This window comes from Canis lupus, chromosome 29 (assembly GCF_003254725.2).
Source record: "Canis lupus dingo isolate Sandy chromosome 29, ASM325472v2, whole genome shotgun sequence".
Taxonomy (NCBI): domain Eukaryota; kingdom Metazoa; phylum Chordata; class Mammalia; order Carnivora; family Canidae; genus Canis; species Canis lupus.
In genome coordinates, this window is record NC_064271.1 from 15,470,347 (window position 1) to 15,488,675 (window position 18,329).

The 18,329-nt window shown below is 36.9% G+C and overlaps 1 protein-coding gene across 2 annotated transcripts in view; it reads right to left on the minus strand.

The window, feature by feature from the left end:
* Positions 1-18,329, minus strand: part of ARMC1 (armadillo repeat containing 1) — a 38,299-nt gene that overhangs the window by 12,095 nt on the left and 7,875 nt on the right. For both annotated transcript variants that reach the window (XM_025477850.3, XM_025477851.3), the window contains exons 3-4: positions 14,844-14,935; positions 1,294-1,483 (exon numbers count right to left, since the gene is read on the minus strand). In XM_025477850.3, the coding sequence (XP_025333635.1) occupies positions 1,294-1,483; positions 14,844-14,935 (282 nt within the window). The remainder of the gene's footprint in view (positions 1-1,293; positions 1,484-14,843; positions 14,936-18,329) is intronic.

The window sequence follows — 18,329 nt, forward strand, 5'->3', positions numbered from 1 at the left end:
GATCTTTTCTCTCTTGTATATCAATATTTAGACATTTGGTGCTATTCAATTACCCTCTAAACTCTGCTTAAGCAGCTTCCCACAAAGTTTGATACTACGTTTTCACTTTTATTCAGTTTAAAATGCTTTAGAATTTATCTTCTGATTTCTTCATTGACTCATGTATTATTTTAGAAATATATTAGTTTCCAAAATATTTTGGGGGAGGGGTTCCAAATACCCTTCTGTTACTGATTTCTAATTTTTCATTGTGCTCAGAGAACATACTTTGCATAGTCCTTTTAAATTTATTAAGACTTGTTTTATGGCCTACAAGAAGGTCTATCTTGGTAAATAAATACCCCCATGAGTATGTGAAAAGAATGAATGTTATCCTGTTGCTGGATATGGTGTTGCATAAATATTGATTAGGTTAAAGTGGTTGTTAGTGTTATTCGAGTCTTTTATATCCTTAATTGATTTTCTTATACTTGTTCTAATAACTGAGTAGTACTGAAATCTCCTTATCTAACTGTGGATTTGACCATTTTTCCTATCATTTCTGTCAGTTTGGGCTTCATATATTTTGAAGTTCTATTATTAGAACATAAATATTTAAAATTATTATGCCCCTGACTGACACCTTTAGAACAAAATGCCCCTGTGGAACTTATTCTTCAAGACTTCTGGCCAGTGGGGCGCCTGGGTGGGTCAGTGGTTGAGTGTCTGTCTGCCTTTGGCTCAGGTTATGATCCTGGGGTCCTGAGATCGAGTTCTGCATTAGGCTCCCTGTAGGGAGCCTGCTTCTCCCACTGCCTATGTACCTGCCTCTCTGTCTCATAAATAAATAAAATCTTAAAAAACAACAACAAAAAGACTGCTGACAAGTCACTGAAGAAACTATTTACAGTAGGGCCCCCCTTCCCATCTTATCCACGGAGATCTATTCCAAGAATAGTAGGGGATGCCTAAAACCTCAGAGAGTGCCAAAACCTGTATATACTGTGCTTTTTTCCTGTACATACATATGATACATTTATAAATTAGGCTCAGTAAGAAATTAACAACAGTGATTACTAAAACAGAACAAAGAGTTATATGAATATGATCTTTCTCTCAAAATATCTTATGGTAGTATATTTACCCCTCTTCTCGTGATAATGTGAGGTAATAAAATGACTACGTGATGAGATGAAATAATATAAGCATTGTAACATAGCTTCAGGCAACTACTGACCTTCTGATGCTAAGTCAGAAGGAGGATCATCTGCTTCCCCACCCACCTTATGAACCATGTGTTTCTAAAAGTCTTACCGTATCATCAAGACCATCTATGTGCAAAACCACTGTTTTGGCACGTTTGTTTGTAGTTCCCAGAAAAAACTGAGCTTTCCTTCTACGTGAGTTCATTTCATTGAAACTATCACCATCTGCCATACTGGAAGATTGAAGAATGTCATAAATTTCAGAAGCCAGCAGTTTTGTTTCTCCTGGAGTTGTAGTCCTTAAAAAGAAACACATATAAATTAATTAGTCATGTCACTTCTGTTGATTCTATAATTTTATTCTCAACTTTGCAGAGCTTTGTTTTCTTCATTCTGATGCTTTGTTTGATGGAAAGGAAAGACCAGTGAATCGTAGAATAATCAACAACATAGAAAAAGCATCTAGTTGATCATAAGGCCTTCTGATCTTATCTATTTTTTTTCTTAAAGATTTTATTTATTTATTTATTATAGATGGAGAGAGCACATGTGCATGTACACATTGTGGGGGTACTTTTAAAAGCAGAACTTTTAAATCCTACTTAGTTCCTCACAAAAACACCAAGTGTCATTCTGTCCAAAAGACTTTCCGCACTGGTAGAAATGTTCTTATAGCTGCACTGGTCACTCACTGCATAGGGCCACTCAGCAACCACAACTAAAAACAAATGATTTTATTTACTTTGAATTAAATTTAAATTACCACATGTGGCAAGTGTCTACCATATTGGACAGCACAAATTACTGCTTATTAAACTGAATAAATAGTAAATATACATAACTGTAAAAATAACCCTCATTTCACTTATAGATAAGCTCAACTAAGTCCAAACCTTATAACATATATTCAAAGCTTTTAAATCTATCCCCAGGGCAGCCCCAGTGGTGCAGCGGTTTAGCGCCGCCTGCAGCCCAGGCCGTGATCCTGGAGACCCTAGATCGAGTCCCACGTCAGGCTCTCTGTATGATGCCTGCTTCTCCCTCTGCCTGTGTCTCTGCCTCTATGAATAAATAAATCAAATCTTTAAAAAATAAATAAATAAATCTATTTCCACTGAGATCTACCAACATCAGCTCATTTTTATGAATACTTTTTACGGATGCCTTTTTTTCTCAATCAAAAGAGCTTTACCTAGATCATATGCTTTCAAACTCTTATTCCTCCCTTGAAGGCTCAACCTTAACTACTATCTTTGCAAAGCTTCCTCACCCCAACAATCCATTTCTCCCTCTACATTTAGAGTACTATGCTGGGGCGCCTGGATGGTATCCAGTCAGTTAAGTGTCCCACTCTTGGTTTTGGCTCAGGTTATAATCTCAGGGTTGTGAGATCGAGCCCTGTGTTGGGTTCCACGCACACGGCAGAGTCTGCTCGAGATTCTCTCTCCCCTTTGTACCCTCTCTCTAAAATTAGTAAATTAATAAAATATTTTTTTAAAATAATAAAATGTACTCATACTACTGATCTTAATTTTCTATGTTTTTCTCTTCAAGAATGGAGATCTATTCTCTCCACAGGGCCTCACTAAACTTTTTAGAATCCATTTATTTACTTAATGAGCAGAAACACATCAATTTTCAATATTCAAACTATAAATCTTCAAGCTATATACAGAGCTTCAATTCCAGGGGTACTAATTTGGCAATTTTCTGGGCACTCAATTTACTATACTCACTGCTACTGTTGACCACAGAGATCAATTACCTTGAAAAATTTTGGCTGTGTATTGCAAGAAGCTATCAAAAAGACTATTTTGAGGGGAGAGATGTCTCAGCACTTTTCTGATAGCTGTTCTTACAGTATTGAAAAGGTCACTGCAGTTCTGAGATACTTTAAATACTAGCCAACCACAAACTGTAAAAAGTATGACAACAGTAGTTAAAGATACTCATGAATTTAGGAGGAAAAAAACAATGTCTTTGCTACCCCTTTCCACCACCAATACTGTTTTCAAGCATTTGCACCAACTAAGAAAAAGAATAATCACAACATATAATAGAAGACTCAACTAATGATCTTCCTATAAAACATTTTAAAATGAATACATTACTTCAAAAACTGTTCCTGATGAACCAGTAGTGCTGAAAAATATTAAAACACTATAACAACAACAAAACAAAACAAAAAAAACACTATAACATCAAGTTATTACTTTCCTGTCCTGCAGAGTAAGAACTATAACAGTAGTTCTAAACCACACAGGGCTTATTAACACCTTTGAGAAGATGATGTAAAATTCGAGAATGAAAAATGCAAATACAAAAATTTTCTACATCAAATTCAGTGAATTTATGTACGTACCCATGCCATCCATCTTACATCAACCTGGAAGAGGTGAACATTTTTTAGTTAAACATTTTTTAAATTGATCTAAAATTGGAGAAAGTAGAATAGAAGAACAGCAATGTAGCAATCCATTCACTGTTTGAAAAAATTCAATAAAATAGAAACAATTGGTAAGAATATAATCAATTCTACTGGGAAAAAATGAACAGTGATAAGACACAAAAGTATTTTTACTCTTTGACTCATAATTCTTCTACTGGAACTTGTTAAGAAAATAATCCGTGAAATAAAATAATCCAAATATAAAAATAGCCTTTTATAAATAGGCAAAGAAATTTTAGAACAGTACTGCCCAATATAACTTTCAGAGATGATGGAAATGTAATAAATTACTCATATGACTACTGAGTAATGAGAATATGGCTTGTAAATACATGTGAAAAATTGGTTTTTACTTTTTTTTTTTAAAAGATTTATTTATTTGACACGGGGGGGGGGGGATCACAAGCAGGGGGAGCGGCAGGCAGAGGAGAGGAAGAAGCAGGATCCCTGTGGCGCAGGTAGCCCTATAGCCCTACGTGGGGCTTGATCCCAGAACTCTGGGATCATGACCTGAGCCAAAGGTGGATGTTTAACCAACTGCCACCCAAATGCCCCAGTTTTTAAATTTAATTTTAATTAATTTAAATTTAAACTGCCTGAAGTGGCTAATGAGAACCATATTGGACAGAAGTTTTAGTAAAAAGGGAAGACAGCCTCTGCTGTCAGTTTCCTTAAGCTAACTCTTCTTTTCCTGGTTAATTATTGCTCCCATCCGTCTGACAAACCATTCCTCTAATACCTTTTCTGACTGAGGTGCTATAAAAGATTTGGCTCTATAAGGAAAGTATGTAAGTGACTATTTTCTCAATTCTCTGGGAGATGGTATAGAGCTAGAGCCAATCCAGATTCACAGGAGAGAAGATAATCTGTACATCTATTGGATTTCTTAGGGGCTGGGGCTTAATTCTCTCATAAACCTGTACTAGTCCATATTAACAGCAACAGAGGGGAGAAAATTCCATTTATTGATTAAAACAATTTACAAAGGTTATACATGTGCATTTACAATAGCCTGCGCTGCTACAGGGGCTATTTGCACTTTCAATTAGAAAATTAAGGATTTACAAAAAAACAAAAAACAAAAAAAGAAAGTTAAGGATTTACAACAAACTATATTTTACCTATAGAGTCACACAGTATGCCTGCTTAGATAAAGCAATTAAAGAGGACAGATTAGAAAAATGGTTCTAGTAAATACACTGACCACCACCGTTTTTAACTTCCTTATTTCATAATTCCAAAATTTCATCATTTTCACAAGGTAATAAATTCCTTTCTAGAAGATTTTGTTTCTATCTACTTAAAAACCAAAGCCAGAGTGCCTGGGTGGCTTAGCTAGTTCAGCATCTGCTTTTGACTCAGGTCCTGATCTCAGGGTCCTGGTGTCCAGCCCCATGTCTGGCTTCCTGCTCAGTGGGGAGTCTGCTTGAGATTCTCCCTCTCCCTCAAACCCCACCCCCACCCCCACCCCCGTTTGTGCTCTCTCTAAAAATAAATAATCTTAAAAAAATTAAAAACCAAAAGATTTTAAAAAGATAACAATCAAATCAATGTGATGTTCTTACTGTTAAGAATGGTCTTCAGGTGTACTCAAAGGACTAATTTTATTGCTACCTTTCTTATGAAACAGGAGATCTATTTACAGACCCAGATCCCTCTTAAAATGAAATAAAATTCTGTCTTGGGCAAAATTAAATTAACAAAAGCACATAAGAAAACTGAATTACAAATGAAGTTATTTCTTGATCTGGGCACTAGAGGTATTATTCAATAAATCAATTATAAATAATTATGTCCTTATTTTTAAAAAATACTTTTAAACCAAAAAGGAAAATCCAAGAGCATCTACAGATTTGGAAGCTATCTTAGTCTTTAAAAAAAAAAAAAAAAATTACTGTTCAGGGATGCCTGGGTGGCTCAGTGGGTGAGGGTCTGCCTTTGGCTCAGGTCATGATCCCAGAGTCCTGGGATCAAGTCCCACATAAGACTCCCCAAGGGGAGCCTGCTTCTCCCTCTATGTCTCTACCTCCCTTTGTGTCTCTCATGAATAAATAAAATAAAATCTTAAAAATTACTGTTCAAATACTATCATTCAAAACATTCAAAAAGAAAAAGTCTAGAGTTTTATGGTATATTTGGCCATAAATGTAAGAGAGATTGTATAATTAAACAAGTATTAATTGCCCTAATCTTTTAAGGCAATTACAAACTGAAAGAGCTGATTAATGCCCTGGATTTAGTTCAGTCTTTAAAATCTGACATCAGAAAAAAAAAAAATAACAAAAAAAAAAACTATCTTGAAAAGTTCTTTCATCTAAGTAATTAGAATTTTGCTCTCAGTAATTTACTATTCCATAATGAAGTATATTGATTCCTCACCACTTTTTCTAATTAGTCTTCTATACTGAAAAGGTTCACAAAATTATTCATAAAACATAACTAAAAGAACCTTGATCTTTATTATATATCAAAAATAATTTTAATTATGAATATATTTTCTTATCCGTCCTAAACACCAATTTACTCTTATTCTAGATGCCACTAGTAACATTTTATGTTACTCACAAAGGCCAGGTGAGACTTCCATATACTCTACAAAAGCAATAAATATACTATTTTACTATTAAGGCTTGCTATTATCTTTTGAAAAAATCCTAACTTTTCCATTAGGAATTTCTCTTGCTTTTTCTTTTTTTTTTTTGTATTGTTTTCTAAGAAAAAGTGTTCTGGTAACATTTATGCAACTCAAAAACATTATCCCACACTTTCCAATGCAAAAAAATCTAACTTAAAAAGGGTTCTAAGAAAGAAGTCAACAGCTCTGTTCAGGTAATCCAACACAGGGAAACAATAATCCTTGAGCCAAAGCCCACTTATTTATATATTAACTATGACTGTTTTGACCCACTAGGGTAATGGCAACAGAGACTGTATGTCCGGTAAAGCCTAAAATATTTACTATCTAACTTTTCAAGGAAAATAATTGTTAACCTCTGTTCCAAATAATTACAAAAAATACACTGAAAAAAAACTACGAAGGATGTGGGATGTAACTGCACCCATTAAGAATGATGCTGCAGGAAAATGGCTCAGAAGAGTGTTCCTGATATATTAACTACTACCTCTGTCCTTATCTTTATGAAATATATTAGCATCAGATTTCTCAAAAACAAAATAAAAATCAAGGCAAAATGGAGCAAAATGGCAACAACATTTTCAAGAATCTCAAGAAAACAAAAGGTGAGCCATGGATCTACTCCTTCAAGTATTAAGGTTATAGAAAAAGAGTTTTAAACATGAAAGAAATCATGGAATATTTGAGCCTTTCTTGAGCAATCTACTAGACAATGAGCTTCAACACCAACAAAGAGATGACTAGGAAAACTTTTACAAAAGGACTGAGAATGAGCATTCTCTATATTTAACTGTGGCTAGAAGTTTAAAACAAAGGTGGGAAAAAGAATGAAATGTTCTACAGAGCAGGAATAACCCAAATTAAAAAAAGGAGAGTCACCTGAAACTACCATAACATTGTAGATCAACTATATTCAAAACAATTTTTTTTTAAAGGAAAAGGGAGAAGAAAAGTGCTAGAAAAATCTCAATGACTATGGAATACATAATAGGTGGCAATCAAAAGATTATCATTAAAAATATCAAGATAGGGAATCCCTGGGTGGCTCAGTGGTTTAGCGCACCTGCCTTTGGGCCAGGGCGTGATCCTGGAGTCCCGGGGATCTAGTGCAGCATCGGGCTCCTGGCAGGGAGCCTGCTTCTCTGTGTCTCTGACCCTCCGTGTGTGTGTCTATAATGAATATATAAATTTTAAAAATATTTTGAAAAATTAACAAGATAGTGGAAGTTTAAATAAGAAAACTCAATACTTTTAAGAAAAGTGTAAGTGCAGGGAAGCCTGGGTGGCTTAGCAGTTGAGTGTCTGCCTTCAGCTCAGGACTGATCCCAGATCTGGGGATCAAGTCCTGCATCAGGCTCCCTGGGAGGAGCCAGCTTCTCCCTCTGCCTATGTCTCTGCCTCTCTTTCTGTCTGGCTCATGAATAAATAAATAGAATCTTTAAAAAAAAAAAAAAAAAAAGAAGTGTAAGTGCAAAAGCAACCACTGTAACAGTAAGATAAATCTTTTTAAGTATCAGAAGAAATTTTTGAAAGAAGAAAACTATGCAAAGATATACAACTACTACCACATAATATACATGCTAACTGTAACAAAAATGAATTGAGATTAAACCTATCAGTCACTCAATAAATACATACGGACTTAGCTCACCAATTAAGAGAAAAAAATTTTCCATTTGGCTCACAAGACAAGACAACTAAAACAAAGTGATTCAGAAATAAAGGAATGGGCAAATGTAGACCAGGCAAATAGAAACAATGATTACAGGGCTTGTATACTGAGCTCAACACAGAATTCCAGCAATAAATCCAAGCATTAACATGACAAAGGGTACTTTTTCTAATCCTAAAAGACATACTTCACAATGAATATATGTATGTTATGAATATTTATGTACTAAATAACCTGTATGGACAGTGAATGATAAAACAAATTAAAATGGTAGAATTAAGGAATCTAGTATGTATAAGGTATCTAGATAGAGTTGTATGGTTTTTACAACTTTTCCGTAAGTCTGATATCATTTCAATCTAAATTTAAAACCACATAAAGAAATAAAGAACACAAAAAAATAAGGTACAAATTTTTTAGTCAAGATTTTAACAAGAAGAGACTCATTTATTATGGCATCTTTTCAAAATCTAAGATTTTCGAAAGTTCTCCAAATGAAATGAGATATTTTAAAGTTGAGATGCTACACTTTATTATAGTGGCTTTTATTTATAATATACCTCATATTATATATTCACAAGTACTTTTATAAAAACGCATCTTATATCAGAAATATTACTCCTGAAATACCGATTACAATGTCTTACAAATACCAAGACCAAATGTCTTAAATCAGATTTAGATGTTCTCCTAGGTTGACATTTTGAAAATTCTCTTCATAAAGGGATCTAGAACTAAAAAAATAAAATGTAAAAGGGTTCTAACCTTTTAAGAGGGTTTTATTTATAGAAGAGATTAAAATTAGAACATAATGCCAGATTTATCCTGAATGACAGAGAACTTTCAGTTCTCTTCACAATTAGAAAAGTGAAAGTGACAGTGACTTTGAAGTCAATCCAATTGTTGATCTGTAAGCATCAATTTGACCTCAACACAAGTAAAACCTATTGCTGAATAAGTGTTAAAACCTCAGCAAAATTCTGTAACAAAACAAAATATGGTGATTAAGAGTGAAAATTTTAGTTGCAGAATCTTCTCTATTTTATAAAATAATTTTCTCAGCTTCCCATGTGAAGAATAATGTCCACTTTCTAAAGATTTTATTCATTTATTTGAGAGAGAGAGAGAAAGAGTGTGTGTAATAGCACAGGTACATGCACAGGGAGAGGGACAGAAGGGGAGGGAAAGGGAGAGATACCTAAGCACACTCCATTCTAGGTGCAGAGACCTACGGGGCTCAATCCCACTACCCTAAGATCATGACCTGAGCTGAAATCAGGAGTCCACGCTCCATCAACTGAGCCACCGAGATATTCCAATGTCTAGTTTCCATACCTACTTCTGCTGTTTGGTTTCCCCTTCAATCACTGCAGAGTGGAAGGTTTCTCTTTAGTCAATAGAGAAACATCCCTTCACAACATATTTTCATGTTCTATGAATCTTTCTGGAGTATGGGAAGATCTTTATACTTCCTTAGTTGCACAGTTCCTTGGAATCATAGCTAAAACTCTAACTCAGTACTCCTAAACAGAAATATTGTTTGGAATCCCATCCTAACTGGCTGGCTATCATGGGACAGCCATATTGAAGAAAGCAATTAGAGCAATAGATCTCTTGTGCTATAGCTTAGCAAAGTGATCTATATAATAATGAGGTGCCAATTCATTCATAAACTAGTTAAGTTAGACTAACAATACATCAGTCACCTGTATCTAGTAACGCAGATGTCAAATGGAAAATAACGTCTAAGCTGTATTTACCAAATCAGTTATGCATATATAAAACTCATCCTGACCTATGTAAGAATTTTTCATTCTGATTTTTAACAGAGGTACCCAAAAGAAAGCAGATGAAGAGATTATAAAACTTACAAGAGCAATCTAATTTCTTAAAAGAAAATCATGTCCAAACAAGACAGTTCACAAAACAAAGTTAAACATGCTGAACCAAAACCTGAGTCTAACACTTCTTTAATACTTCACAATCTTCATGTTTACAACCCAAACACTTAGTCTTATTAACTAACTTTTTGATTATATTCAAATACAAAAATAGACTTCTAAGATGCTTATTTTGGTAAAGAGGTGACTTTTATTTTATTTTATTTTATTTTTAATTTTTTTTTTTCATTTATTTATGATAGTCACACAGAGAGAGAGAGAGAGAGGCAAAGACATAGGCAGAGGGAGAAGCAGGCTCCATGCACCGGGAGCCTGACGTGGGATTCGATCCGGGGTCTCCAGGATCACGCCCTGGGCCAAAGGCAGGCGCTAAACCGCTGCGCCACCCAGGGATCCCAAGAGGTGACTTTTAAAAAGCCTAAAAGGCAACCTTCAAATCTGAGATTTCCAATAGTCAAATGAGCTGCAAAATGTACATATAAATTATTACATCATATCTCCACTTTTGAGAGGGCTATCGGATCAAATTATAATGGAGCATACAATGGTTGTACATCTGTTTTACTACTGGAGAAGCCGGCAATGATCACATTGTCCTAAAAAACATACCTTGAGTTAAAAAGCTAAGCCACTTGTGGCAGCCAAAGAGACACACTACATGGACTTCCCTTTAAGAAAGAAGCTTGCCTTGGGCAGCCCAGGTGGCTCAGCGGTTTAGAGCCGCCTTCAGCCCAGGGTGTGATCCTGAAGACCCGGGATTGAGATCGAGTCCCACATTGGGCTCCCTGCATGGAGCCTGCTTCTCCCTCTGCCTGTGTCTCTGCCTCTGAGTCTCTCATGAATAAATAAATAAAATCTTAAAAAAAAAAAAAAAAGAAAAAAAAAAAAAAGGAAAGAAGCTTGTCCTTTAACTGGAGGAAGTAGAGTGGTAGAGGCACCAGCTGTCATGACTTTGAGATCCATCACGCCATTACAACCTTCATACCAAGGCCTGGTTCTTCCCCCCGACCAATGACTGAGCAGTGGAGACACTAGGGCCTGGCCATTTCTGCCCAATGCAAAACTCATTCTCAGGGTAATCCCTGCTCTGGATTACCTGCTGAATTAACTATCAAATTTGCACTGCAATCTGAGACTCCTTGCCTCACTGTTTCCTCTCTATTCTTTTACAGATGACAGATACGCATTGAAATTTGAAGACTGTAGTCCTGCTTCATTATCCTCTATCTTTATAGACCTTACCCACAACAAACCTCTTCCATTTCTAACTTCATCTTAAAATCTCCTCTCCAGATGATATATCAATGACCTGAACTGACATACCACTTACCTTACAAAGATATAGTCTCCCTACTATTTTAGAGATGTCTCTCTCACATATATACACATTCACACATATATACTAAAACCTTAGCCAACCAAACTAAAAACTGCTTTACAGGTTTAATCTATGAGACCTCTAAAACTTGCTCTAAATCTTTAAAGTTCAAATTTACAGTGGTTCATCTATGACCCTATGAAGGTCTACTTCAGGTTTTCTTCCACCTGAAATGCCAGAGTTTCTAAAGAAGCAGCTTGGGTTAACTCAGTAGATTGATCAAAGCAAATGTGGACTGAATCTGCTTGTTGGTCAGTGTTGAGAAAAGCGCAAGAGGAACTTTTATATATTTGACAGTGTAGGAAATTGTCTAATCCTGGTATAATTACTGTAGTACTTTGCCTAAGGTGAGAGTTTCAAACTCACTGGTGAAATAAACCCAACTATTCATGATTAAAACAATTAAATTAAAAACAAAGTTCAAATTTAAAGTATATTTTGATATAACAACATTAATTTTTTCATCTAATTTCTTATACTTAAATAATTTTTCACCATGTTTTGAACTTCAATACCAACACCTGTTACAGGATATACAATCTTAAGTTCATCACATAAATAAAATAGCCCTGGGGATCCCTCGGTGGCTCAGCAGTTTAGTGCCTGCCTTGGGCCCAGGGTGTGGTCCTGGAGTCCCGGGATTGAGTTCCACATCAGGCTCCCTCATGGAGCCTGCTTCTCCCTCTGCCTGTGTCTCTGCCCCTTTCTCTCTCTCTCTGTCTCTCATGAATAAATAAAATCTTTAAATAAGTAAATTAATAAATTAATAAAATAGCCCTACAGAAGCATTATGCTTGAACTTTTCATTGTTTCCAACAGAGCTAATATGCCAGTTAAAAACAGTTAATTATCTGGCATTAAAGCATACCAGAAACAAGAATAATGCAACCTTATATTTCATACATTTTAAAATATACAAAGCATTTCTACATATGTCATCCCATTGTGTCCTTGATCACTTTGCAGGTGTCACACTGCAGGCTTTAGTAAGGAAACTGAGGGTCAAAGAGATTCTTTGTCCCAAGTAAGAACTAGAATCCAAATTTTCACTAGTGGATGGGACATCTAGGTGGCTCAGTGTTTAAGTGCCTGCCCTAGGCCCAGGGCATGATCCTGGGGTCCCGGGATCAAGTCCCACATCGGGCTCCCCGCATGGAGCCTGCTTCTCTCTCTGCCTGTGTCTCTGCCTCTCTCTCTGTGTCTCTCATGAATAAATAAATAACATCTTTAAAAAAATTTTTTTTCACTAGTGGAATTGACCTCAAACCATAGGGAATAAATTAAGAAACTGACAGCAGTTAATATTTTGTTATTTACTCCTAACTGACCACTTGAATAAAAACAAGACAAAAACTTCAGTCTCTATCTTGTTATTATCAAAGATCAAGGCAACACAGAACTATCCTACCAGGCAGCTGGCCAGATGAGTATAAATATTTTAGAGATTTCTAAAAAAATAAGACTAATAAAATAGAATTTATTCAGAAGCCAAGAACACTAAAACAAAGAGCACAGTGCCTTGGAAGTCAGTTTAGATGATTCTTCATTGATATAATTTAACCATCAGCATTTCGGAATTACAGAATTTTTGTGAGCAGTCAAGCCAAAGAAAATGCAAGATTTCTTTCCTGTGGTCATTTAGAGTGGATATTTATTGTTCTTGACCCTTTTATGCCCTAGAATGCTGTGGGGGTTACCATGTTGAATTTGTGCAGAAGCTAAAAGTACTGGATGTGCCAGATATGCAATTTGTGATTAGGTTTGCACTGAAATTGTGATGTGAACAAGACACAACTAATGAATTCTTTCCTTTGAGGTGAGGAGGAGGGTTTTAAATTGAGACTTCATATCCTACCCTTGTAGCTCAGAGATAGTAGTTGTGTCTGAGGCTGATGTGGGGAGCTGCAGACAGCTGGACCTCCTAACATGCATTAGATCTTGCAAGAAACTGAAGGTGAATGCAGAGGACTCTGAAGTGCCACCCAAGAGCCTTTTAAAATAAATACAAGTTTTTAAAATGCTACTTAAGGAGTCACTGCATAAGTATGAAAAAAAAGAAGACCCAATTGGGTGGGGGGGGCAGGGGGGTTGTGGCAAGGATTTAGGAGGAACAACTTGCATGTAGTTGTAAATTATCTCATCTGTATACCTGCACCGGATACTTTATTTCTTAGCACTATTGGTGTCTGCATTGATTAGACGGCAGGAAACAGAATGTCAATACATTTGTGTTGGCAATTACTCAATTTATTTTAAATCAAATAAATTAAATGGTTACTCATTATAGTTTTTTTTTTCATTATAGTTTTAAAGGCAGTCAAGTCTAGTAGAAGATCAAAATACAGAGTAAACTAAGATTAAGCTACAGAAGCACAGCTTTTTTGCTTCCAGACAGAGTGGAAATATAAAAAAACACGTAATCTTCAATTTCTAGCCTTTTAATAGGAAATCAGCAAAGACTAACAAAGGAACAAAACCAGGCATTCCCAGGGGAAACTGAGCTGAACGACACTAAAGGATAACCGAGTTGGACTCTGTATTCTCCTTGCCCATAAAACTATCATCTGTCAAATCTACCTCAAAAGGTTGTAAGTAACAAAATGAGACAATGGAGATTAAAAAAAAAAAATTAGATGAAAGGTACAATTAAAAACCACCCGTTTGGGGCAGCCCAAGTGGCTCAGTGGTTTAGTGCTGCCTTCGGCCCAGGGCCTGATCCTGGAGTCCTGGTATCGAGTCCCACGTCAGGCTCCCTGCATGAAGCCTCTCTCTCTCTCTCTCTCTCTATCTCTCTCTCTCTCTCCCTCTCCCTCTCCCTGTCTCTCATGAATAAATAAAATCTTCAAAACAAAACAAAACAAAACAAAACACCCGTTTATGGGTCACCGAGGTGGCTCAGTCAGTCAAGTGTCTGCCTTCAGCTCAGGTCATGATCTCAGGGTCCTGGGAATGAGCCCCATGTTGGGCTCCCTGATGAGCCTGCCTCTCCCTTTCCTTCCAGCTTGTGCTCTCTTGCTATCTCTGCTTCTCTCTCAAATAAATAAATAAAGTCTAAAAAAAAACAAATAAAAAAAAACAAATAACAACCACCTATTTGCTAAAATTCAAATGAAATGGCCTTAAGGCTGTAAGAAATGTCTTAATAATGCTCAGGAAAATATCAAAAGCCGCTTTTCGACATGATACTGATGAAGGTTCTTTTGAGGAAGATGAAGTAGCGAAAGAACTTTGTAAGGTGCTATAATACTGCATACTTTCAAATGCAGTTAGTAACCGGTGTTGCTCTGCTAGCAAATCAATTTACATATACCTCACATAATTTCATATAATGTAGGATTCTATTTTTAAACATATGATTCATAAGTATCATATTTATCAACATTTTAAATAAAATTTGAGCATTTTCCTAAGTACTATTAATATCAATGTTTAAGAATAATCAGAACACTGATCATCCGAACATTTCTGGACATATAACTCACAAAAGTATGCCTTCATATCAGAATAAAAATTTTAGGAAAATGATGTATTAACAATCACCATACACTTAATAGGAAGATCCATTTTTCTACTGCCTTAGGAGACCACCTTCTGTACAACATTTTGCAGGCTTAACATACTTACTTCTGTATAACATTTTGCAAGCTTAACATCATTCCCAGCTCTCCTTTCATCTTTTCTCTGTTAGCGCGGCATTCTGCCAAGTAGCGAAGAGCCTACAGCAAAAACAGAGACCGGTTAATTCACAAATTCAGACTATTCAAAACTAAACCCATTACTAATGTACTGCAAGAAGAAAAAGAGTGAAAAACAGGGTTTTAAGAATCAACTGGTTTCAAAGTGTTTAGACACTCTTCTTTCAATGTGACAGGCAGCGCAGCCCCGTTAGAAGAGAAATGATCCTTTGAGCTGAAGTGCCTCAATCTGCTCTTTAAAATGATGGCTTCTAACTTATCCACAAGGTTAAAATCAGGTTGTTCTGGCTTTATTTTCACCACTTCATCTTGCCACAGATACAAGGGAACCACATTCCATTTATTAATTTCAGGGAGTAGCCCCAAAAACCACCATTTCCCCTAGATGCCTTTTACATATTAATTAAACTGCTGAGAAAGACAAAACATACAACCACCTTTACAGAATGAACTGTTTCTAGTTCTACAGTTCACCTTTAAAGTGTTTTCTGGGACGCCTGAGTGGCTCAGTGGCTGAGCACTTGCCTTTGGCTCAGGGCGTGATCCTTGAGTCCAAGGATCAGCCCTGCATTGGATTCCCTGCCAGGAGCCTGCTTCTCCCTCTGCCTGTGTCTCTGCCTCTCTCTGTCTCTCTCGAATACATAAAATCTTTAAAAAAAAAATTTTTTTTTAAAGTGTCTTTTTTTTTTTTTCCGGAAAAGCAAAAGATAAACTTACACAAATTGCTATTTTGTGAGTTTAATTTTTCTAAGGTGTTTTTCTCTTAAAATTTAAAGTACATTTTTATAAATATCCCTTTTGCTGGTGATTCTTTAGGGATTTCATTTAGCTGTTCTATAGACCTCCTAACCTCTCATCATTTACCAAAGACTCTGGCACCTGATTCTAGGGAATAGGTCTGTGACTGAAACCACCCAAAACTCTGCCATCTCAGCCTACTGACTTTCACACATCCTACTGGTCTTCTATACTACATTACCCAACTGCCCGGTAATTATTGATAACGGTACCTTCTACCAAATCACAAATTCAATGACCTCTGACTACAATCTCCTGTCCTTTCTGCATCTCCTCTTAACTTTATCACTTCAGTCCATAAAGGATTAAATGCCATGGGAACTGCCCTCCCTCCACACACACAAAAAAAAAAACTAACAAAGAGAACAACATATATTAAACACAATGAACAAGAGGCAGCATAGGACTGTAACCTCTGAAAGAAGAGAAATGATGAGGGCAGCCTTCCATCTCAGTGCTTTGGAGGCAGTTTTCAGACTAGCATAAGGAGAGGGAACCCAAACGGAGCCCAGTGGTCTTGCTGAGTTAGGGATACAGAGATCAGAGGCGCGCAGGTTAAGGTGGTACAGTATAATAAAAATAAATATTTGGTCTTTGTCCATGTCCTGGTGCAGAGCTCCTAAAGCCCTTAGAATTTTCTGAGTGACAGCAGTCTCTCATAAAACAGCCTTTCTGATTACATCTGGGTTTATGTAAAAGAAGTGAGTTACAGAGCATCTGGGTAGCTCAGTGGGCTAAGAGTCTGCCTTTGGCTCTGGGTCATGATCTCAGGGTCCTGGGATCCAGCTGCACATCAGGCTCCCTGCTCAGTTGGGAGCCTGCTTCTCCTGCCCCCTTGTGCCCCCCCAACTCACTCATGCATGAGCTTGCTCCCTCTCTCTCTCTCAAATTAATTAATTAATTAATTCTTAAAAAAAAAAAAAGTGAGCTGGCTGAGGCCCCAAGTAAGCCTCAAAACGAGGCTAGTCACTAGAAGGACCAAGAGATTAAAGGGTAAGAACTTTTAGCCCCACCTATTGGTTGTGGGTGGGGAGGTGCTAGAGATTAAGTTCTATAAAAACTCTTGAGCTAGGAGATTCAGAGTATCTGAATTGGTGAATACATAGAGTCTGCCAGGAGTGTGGCACACCCTGATTCCACAGGGACAGATGGTACCGCACTCAGGACCCCTCTAGATCTTGCCCTATATAACTATTCATTTGTACCCTTTACGATAAACTGGTAAGTATAAGTCAAGTGGCTTCCTGAGTTCTGGAGCCATTCTAGTAAATTATCAAACCTGAGGAGGGGGGTCATTGGACACCCAATTGATAGCTACTTAGTCAGAAATTTGGATGACCTGATACTTGCAACTGGCCTTTGAAATGAAGGGCGGTCTTGTGGGAGTGAGCCTTAAATTTGGGCAGTCTGACAATTAACTCTGTCTGAATTGAACTCAATTGCTGGACACCCAGCTGGTGTCCACACAGAATCTGAGAATTGGCTGGTGTCAAAAAAAACACCCCAGGTGGCTCGAATTTGCGGAGAATAGAAGAGAGGCAGGATCTGACCAGGAGGGGGGAAAAAATCAACAGAAACAGATCAAAATGTGAGAAAGATGGAATTAGAAAATAAGGGCATTAAAACAGCTATGATAAATATGCTCCATATGTTCAAGGATGAGAGGAGGGGAAAAAAAGACTTAAAGAGGGGGAAAAAAAAGAAAAAAGAGCACCACAACGATGACCTGCAGGACAAAATGAAATATCTAACATACATGGAACTGGAGTCCTGAAAGAGGAGAAGGCATTAAAAAAACCTGAAAAAACAGTGGATGACAATATCCTCAAATTAATGAAAACTATAAAACCACAGATCCAAGTAGCTCAACAAATCCCAAGAACAACAAAAACAAGACAAAAAGAAATTCATTCATACTAAGCACATCATAATCATTTGCTGAAAAATAGTGATAAAGTCACCAAAAAAGTCAGAAAGAGAAATTACGTAGAAAGGAAAAAAAGAAAAGAATTACAGCAGTCTTATTAGAAATCATATGAAACCAGGGGATCCTTGGGTGGCTCAGCAGTTTAGCGCCTGCCTTTGGCCCAGGGCGTGATCCTGGAGTCCTGGGATCGAGTCCCGTGTCGGGCTCCCGGCATGGAGCCTGCTTCTCCCTCCTCCTGTGTCTCTGCCTCTCTCTCTCTCTCTCTCTCTCTCTCTCTGTCTCTATGTCTATCATAAATAAATAAATCTTAAAAAAAAAAAAAAGAAATCATATGAAACCAAACAAAACAGTATAGCTATAAGCCAATAGTGAAGATAAAAGAAAATTATAAAAATGCCACACCTGCTTTTCAACCTCAGAGGGAACTTGTACCCACTTATTCCCCTCCTTTTTCTCTAGCTCTGTCCTTACATGACTAATTTCCCTTCTTGCTCAGCCTGGCATCTACAGTCTACCATTTCAACCACTCTCTTGCCAAAATCCTAAATTCCCTTGCCTAACCTCCTGTATAACTTACCTGGCCAAGAAATCATCCCTGAACAAATTCAACTATTTGGCTCTCAGGGCCTACAGTAGCCTGAAAGGAGGTGAAAAAGGAGTTTCATAAGCCAAAAGTATCTTATCCATTCG